The 8033-nt window shown below is 40.4% G+C and overlaps 1 protein-coding gene across 1 annotated transcript; it reads left to right on the top strand.

Moving 5' to 3' along the window:
- The first annotated feature begins 704 nt into the window (after nt 1-704).
- On the top strand, nt 705-5956 carry LOC124265834 (deoxynucleotidyltransferase terminal-interacting protein 2-like). Its single transcript, XM_046700679.1, has 6 exons — nt 705-1258; nt 1776-1905; nt 2250-2345; nt 3480-3644; nt 3862-3971; nt 5727-5956. Exons 1-6 carry the CDS (start codon nt 777-779, stop codon nt 5830-5832), a joined length of 1089 nt encoding a protein of 362 aa, XP_046556635.1. The 5' UTR covers nt 705-776; the 3' UTR covers nt 5833-5956.
- The last annotated feature ends 2077 nt before the right edge of the window (nt 5957-8033 follow it).

The following is an 8033-nucleotide window of genomic DNA, read 5'->3' as shown; positions in this document are numbered from 1 at the left end:
ATGTGGCTTTGGGGTGGAGAATGGCATGCTTGTGACGCAGCATGAGGAATGGCCACTACCGCTTTCATACTGTATGACCGCCTCCGTGGTGTAGTGGTTAGAGCGTCCGCCCGGAGTGCGGAAGGTCGCGGTTTCGATCCCCGACTGCGTCATACCAAAAGACGTTAAAATGTGGTACTTGTTGGTCCCTGCCTGGCGCTCGGCATTAATGTGTACATCAAAGACTGGTCGACTCGGAGTCAGTATAATGTGTCTGAGTGGGGTATTCATGCTTCACTGCGGCATGGTATCACAGTGGGCTAGCACTATAAAACCAGCTTAAGTCTGGGCTGGTACAAGCAGCCGCACATACACATACGCATGCGTCGTCATATGAGCGAAATATTCTCCAAGCACGACGTTAAAACCCAATTCCACCACCACCACATCATACTATAATCGTTCTCTTATAGCATCTGAATACTCCTGCATCGTTAAGTCGTTTTGACCCTGCAAGGAAACTTGCCTAACATATTTCTACGCAGTGATATTACGATAAAACGTAATTGAGTTTATTTTAATATATTTTTATGTGCTGACAGATATTTAGCATACACATGTAATCATGTGTCGCGGTCTTGTAATCGATATTTGTATTCTTTACTCTTTAGCTTGAATGTATAACGTACTATATTAGGACATTGTGCACTTCCGGAAAGGGGGCGGAAGTGCTCTTCGGCTCATGGAAGCTGTCAACACGTGTGTTTTGTGTATGTTGATGTGTTGACCGCGGTACCATGGCTAGCTCCTCGTCTGATGAACTTACGTCAGATAGCGAACTGGATGAAATATTTGAATCAGCTTGGAGCAAAACAAGCGTGTCACTGTCTCCAGAAAAGATAACAAATAAAGGAGACATAGATCAAACTGATGGAAGTAATTCGGACTCAGAATCCGATTCGAATGATCAAGTTCCTTTCGTTATAGACAAGACACCCATACGGAAACACCCGAGTACATCTGAAGAGAAGGAATCCAGTGTTTTAAATACTGACTCACATAATCGCAGTGACAATTCTGAATTAGGGGAAGGGAGCGATGAAGTGTCGTCGTTTTTCGTTATAGATAAAACACCATCTGCTGAGGATGCCAGTACGTCTGGTTCGAGAACCATTATAGAAGATTGCAGTGAAGATGGCGAAAGTCTACACAGGGAGAAAAGAAAAAGTACAAAACTTAAAAATAAATACGACAGAAGAAAACTCGACAAAAGCCGCAGGTCAGATAATAAGAAAAACACTCTGGTATGATCTTGTTTTAAGGAATTTAAATGATGTTTTTTTGTAGGGGAGTGGTTCCAGTGAGAGGGTGGGTCTGGAACTGGTCATTTATTCATTTACTACTGAGGGTGGGGTGGAGTAGAAAAATAAAGTTACATGTATTGGCCTATCATGCAGGAGATTACAATATTACGTAGGGGTGTGCAAAACCTCAACCCCCCCTACCCGAGTGATTGTTGACAACAGATCAAAACAGTATTAGCTTCCTCACTATTTTGCATTCACTTAGTTAATAAAATGACATATGCAGGGAATGTAGTACTGTCATGATTATCACTGTCAAATAAATGGTTGACACATCGTATCCCAATTGTGTAGATCATGCGGTTGATCACTGGATTGTCTGGTCCAGACTTGATTATTTACAATTACAGCCCATCGCCATATAGCTGGAATAATTCTGAGTGTGGCGTTAATCAACAACCAACCAACCAACTTATTTTGTCTCTATTGCAGCATGGAACTGTCATCTTCTTTGCAAGTCAAGTCGGACCCTTCAGATATTTATATAAACTTTCACTCTGTTCATGCTCCGCAGCCAAAATACAAAACTCCAACTGAACGTCTTAGTAAAGAACATCAAGAGGTTGGTATCATAATGAACATGTTATGCAGCTGATATTCTTATATTTTGAGGTTTTTAGGTTATAAATGATGGTGTAGATATTGGAAGATACTGGGTTACACCTGTATATGTAAATCTTTTAGCTTTCATTTAATGTTTTTGCTAATAGGTTGTCTGCTTGGCCAAACAAAGCACAAAGTATTTCATGCTGATCAGTATTCTTATTTCTATTAGATACTACAGGATACTACAGGCAACATGTTTCTTCAACATGCTCGAAATATTATATATTACTGATGGTAACATTAGTGATTTATCATGCTTATCACTTTGTTAGAATCAGGATGATGGTTTTATGGTTTCAGATAATGGCAAAGAGTGTGATCACCCCAGACTTTGAAAAGAAAGAAAGCATTCCTTCTCATGAGGAAGGATTTAGAAGAAAGCAGAAAGAAAGAAAGGTTCGACCATCACTCAATTACAATACCATATTAACTACTAGAATATAGTAGTTGACAAAAAAACCTTTGCTTACAATTTTTTGTTGTTGTCAGTTTATTATGTATAAATTCAAATCAACTTGTAATACAAAGATTATATTAATGGTATATAGTGTTAAATTATACCAAAACATTATATATACCACTTGATTTATTGTCATATACTGGCCACATAAAGAAACTGCACCCAGAAAATATAAATATAAGCACGCTACAGCGATTTATACATAAATACATTTGTGAACATAGCAAGTATTGGAGACATCAAACACTCATGCACGCGCCAGTATGGACGTGGCGTCATTGACGGTGGCCTAAGGCCTTGCAATGTGTTTTACTGCACGCAGCCCGCATAGCTGCACACAACATGTGAAACTCTGAAATTGCTGTCACTGTCGAAAAGCTTGATCTTTGGTCATTCATACGCTCACCAATTCACATGAGAAGTCACATGCACATGTTGCCAAGATTAACATCTGCTCAACGTCATGAAGCCATTGGAATGGTTCGAGCAGGAATGAGCCAACAACAGGTGGCAGCACATTTCCAATGCCATCATTAACCGCGATATCTGCATGGGTCAGGCGCTATTGAAACGGTCGTCGCCGACCACCGGACGTTCTAGGCGTTCCCGGCGTAACGACGCCAAGACAGGACAGATGGATTCGGGTGACTCATCTCAAATACAGGTTCCAGATAGCAGTGACTCACGCTCCAGATCATTCCCCAGGCCTTCAATGTTCATTTGCTAGCCTCTATCGTCTTCGATGCACTGCTGTGCTTCACGCACACGGTGGTCATACCCGCTATTGACTTCTGCGGACTTCGCCGCGGTGACCCCCCACACACACACACACACCTCGATTTTGACCTTCTGACGCCATCGTTATGGATATTGTTCATGTTCTTTGACATTTTCTTGTGGTCAGCTTATAAGGTGTCTACATCATTTCATCTTTGCTGTGTTGTATTCCAATTATGAAGGCATTTTCTGTGTGCACAGTTTCTTTATGTGGCTAGTATAACTGGGAGCTGGTGTGTGTGATGTTAAACATCATACAAGCAGAAAACAAACAGTGTTAATCATATTTTCAGAAAGCACGAGAACAGACCAAGGGTCGGGGATGGTACAACATGCCGATAGGTGAGCTGACAGAAGAGAAGAAGAATGACCTCATTGCCCTGAAAATGAGGCGAGCCCTTGACCCCAAGAGGTTTTACAAAGGAGATGACATCAAGGGATTGCCCAAGTATTTCCAGGTGCTGAAGTTGGTTGATGCATGTCATCATATCTCAAATATGCAGATCAATGCTTGTGATGCCAATCACTGGATTGTCTGGTCCACACTAATATTTAAATGCTGAGTGCTTTAAACAAATGAACTGAGCAGATTGTGAACATTACTAATGTGTGTGTTCAAAGCAACAGAGTTCCAGAAACAATGACTGACTGTACCCCTATTTTCTTGTATTCCAGTTTGGCACCGTGGTTGAGGATCCAAGTGAGTTCTACAGCGCTCGAATCACGAAGAAGCAGCAGAAGACGTCCATTGTTGAGGAGCTGATGGCGGATGCCGAGTTCAGAAAGTAAGACCAGCCGACTTTCCTTTAGAACGATGACTGGAACTGGTTTATGTCTCTCATCACAGACATACTACTTGTGGGGCAGTGGGGTAGCCTAATGGTTAAAGCGTCTGCTCATCATGCTGGAAGACGGGTTTGATTCCCCACATGGGTACAATGTGTGAAGCCCATTTCTCGTGTCTCCTGCCGTGATGTTGGAATGTTTCTTCAAATGGCGTAAAACCATACTCACCTCTTGTATTGCTTGTTATGCAGCAGTAAAGTTATTTTCTGATGAAAGTCACAGGTCCCTCAAACTTCCCCCTCCTGTAAAGTACTAATTGGTCGAACCCTCACACACGATTTTGTACAGGCTTAGTAGTACATGGAGCACATATATATAAACTGACTGAGTTTTGTTTTACACCGCTTTTAGCATCATTCCACCAACATCACGGCAGGGGAACACCAGAAATAGGCTTCACCCAGATATATAAATACATGCTTTACAGATGTATTACTAAGGAAATTGTGATAAATATGTTGCAAAACTGATTATGGCTTCTTTATATCCCCCGCAACGCCGCTTTCTGGGGGTATTAAAATGGACTTCGTCCGTCCGTCCGCGCACATTTGTCTTTTCCAGAGCAGAACTCTAAAACCGTTCACTATTTCTTCACCAAACTTGGCGCATAGATAGATCTGGTGGTGTACTGGTGCCTTTTGGTAGTTTTGGAATTCTGAATAAAATATTTTTGGCGTTTCTGTGGTAAGAAGTTTTGACTTAGCCTGAAATTGTGGTAGTAGACTGAACTCTAAAACCGTTCACTAGCCACCAAACTTGGGTGGTGGTGTACTGGTGCCTTTTGGTAGTTTTGGAACTGAATAAAATATTTTGGCGTTTCTGTGGTAAGAAAAGCCGAAGTACACTTTTCACTGAACTCTTTCTTCTTCACCAAACTTGGCACATCGATAGATCTGGTGGTGTACTGGTGCCTTTTGGTAGTTTTGGAATTCTGAATAAAATATTTTGGGCGTTTCCATGGCAACAAGTTTGACTTAGCCTGAAATTGGTGGTTGTGCTCTTTTCCGGAGCTGAACTCTAAAACCGTTTACTATTTCTTCACCAAACTTGGCACATAGATTGGTCTGGTGGTGTACTGGTGCCTTTTGGTAGTTTTGGAATTCTGAATAAAACATTTTGGGCGTTTCCATGGCAACAAGTTTGACTTAGAATGAAATTAGTGGTAGTGCTCTTTTCTGGAGCTGAACTCTACAACTATTCACTATTTCCCTACTAAACTTGGCACATAGATAGATCTGGTGGTGTACTGGTGCCTTTTGGTAGTTTTGGAATTCTGAATAAAATATTTTTGGCGTTTCTGTGGTAAGAAGTTTTGACTTAGCCTGAAATTGGTGGTAGTACACTTTTACGGAACTGAACTCAAAAACCGTTCACTATTTCTTCACCAAACTTGGCACACAGATTGGTCTGGTGGTTTACTGGTGCCTTTTGGTAGTTTTCGATTTCTGAATAAAACATTTTTGGCGTTTCCATGGCAACAAGTTTGACTTAGAATGAAATTGGTGATAGTGCTCTTTTCTGGAGCATAACTTTAAAAACCTTTCAATACTCTCCTTCCACTTTGCTATATACACACCTAAATATTTGACATAATCATAACTCGTATATATAATCATGAAGAGTATTTTGCCATTGCGGGGGATATTGATGACTTTGTCTTCTTGTTTGTTTATTTTTAATGTGTTTATTTCCAGATTTAATAAAAGGAAATATGCTGAGGTTCAAGAACTCAAGGCAAAAGGGCTTGGGCCATATAAGGGCATCCGGACTACGAAAATAAAGAGGAAGAAGAGGAAGTGAAAGCTACAGTGACATTATTCGGGCAAATATTCGACTTGTGAAAGAGGAAATATATGTAATTATATACTGAACTGGTTATTGTAACAAAGAGACCCATAGAAGAGCAAATAAATCTGAAAGGATGCATGTCGTCTATTTCATTATTTTTCCTTGGCCTTGGACAAGGGATGGCTACAAAGACAGATGCAATGAAACCTGTCTAAACCGACACCCCACGGGACCGAAATAAAGTGCCAGTTTAGACAGGGTGCCGGATTAGACAGTGACGATCATTTTTCAACATGGCTGCCATTTACACTCGTCAATTTCTTTGTTTCTATAATGCAGAGCGTGATGAGAAGAAGGTATTGGATTAAGGGACCTTGATTGGACTGCTGACACCCATGCCGGCTTAGAGCGTTTGATTCACAGCGCTATACCTACTTCCTGATTATCTAGCATGCCAAGAGGATTAATTATCGATTGGAATAAGGGTCCTTGATTCGACTGCACATACCTATGCTGGTTAAGACAATGTTATTTACAGCTAAAATTGCTTGTTGGGACCGGAAAGTCGTGCCAGAATACTGAATAGACAGGTGCCGGATTAGACAATGTTTTACTGATCATAATATTGTTGTAAAATGGCGGGACCAAAATTGTATGCCGGTTTTGATAGTGTGCCAGATTAGACAGGTGCCGGTGTTGGCAGGTTTCACTGTAATTGAAATTATCGCGGGTTGGAAGAATGATTAAGGATTATCAAAAATTGTGTCATCGATAATATCTTAAACTATTGTGATTAAAAACATTTTAATTTACACTACCCAACGTTACTTGTTCATTCATGGGCTACTTCTATAATGTTTTTTTCTTTTTGTTAGGAATACATTCACAAGTGTGTCACCACTCACCATTTATGTCATATATGGGATTTTTTAAAAGACATTACTTCTATTTTGGCTCAAAATTACTTCTAGAATATTTATTTAGTTGACAATTATTGCTCTGTATGATCATCAATAACCAGACCTTACTCGGACAGCCAGTCAAACCGTGAACTGCCACAGAAATCCATTCCATATTCTTTGATGATTTTCAGATTTGTTAGTTATCGTACAGGATATTTCCCACCATAGAAGCAGTGATGGAAGCATAGTGGTGGATGGTGGAACAGTAATGTCTAAAGAAAATATCCGTATTTTGTATTTTGATCAACCCTGAAATGGAGTAGGTTTGTCATGTATGTTTATGTAAGTAACAATAAACATTAGCATGCAATGTGTTTGTGGAAGCCTCTTTTAAAGTGTTGATTAAGTTTCTTGTGAATCTTTGAATGCTCTGACTCTGTAAAGTGATGTGCGATACATTTACACTGGCGGCATCAACTACGAGGATTAGCAGGATGGTGAAAAAAAGCTTTGGTGCAACTTTTCAAAAAAGTGAGTGAATGAGTTTGGTTTAATGCCGCTCTTAGCAATATTCCAGCGATATCATAGCGGCCACACCAGAAATGGGCTTCACACATTGTACCCATGTGGGGAAACGAACCCAAGTCTTCGAAGTGACAAGCAAACGCTTTAACCGCTAGGCTACCCCACTACCCATAATGAAAAAAGACCTAGTACACATGAGTATGTCACATAGGTATTTCAGATCATCCCGAGGTTTGTCAGCATCAGTGTGCTAAATAGTTGCCAAATTTTGCGAGCCAGTCAGGCTAGCTATGCCTGAAAGTTACTAGCCCACAGCATAATTCACTAGCCCAAAATTGAATGTAGACACAGGTTTCATAATTAAACCGCTAATATGATGAACATTTTTATCAGGCCATAATCTTTCATGATTTAAAAGTGTATTATAACTTAACAAGTCAGAGAAAGTGATATATTTATAAAATGACCCCATGAAAATTCACTAGCCAGTCGGGCCAGTGACAGTGGAGATTTACTGGCCACGGGCTAGCGGGCAAGTGGCTATTTCATACACTGGCCAGCATCATACCTGTCCTCGTGGGTTTCCCCAAAGTAGTAAACATCCAACACCATCATATCATTAAACTGGATTTCTTCACATATACTGGCCACATAAAGAAACTGTGCACACAGAAAATATAAATATTGGCACACGGCGTATTTATACATAAATACATTTGTGAACATAGCAAGTATTGGAGACAATCAAACACTCATGCACGTGCCAGGCGGCGTGACGTCATTGAC

Source organism: Haliotis rubra, unplaced genomic scaffold (assembly GCF_003918875.1).
Source record: "Haliotis rubra isolate DU_JTF1 unplaced genomic scaffold, ASM391887v1 Scf998, whole genome shotgun sequence".
Classification (NCBI taxonomy): Eukaryota; Metazoa; Mollusca; class Gastropoda; order Lepetellida; family Haliotidae; genus Haliotis; species Haliotis rubra.
Note: the sequence above shows the minus strand (reverse complement) of the source record. Positions and strands in the feature narration are given on the sequence as shown.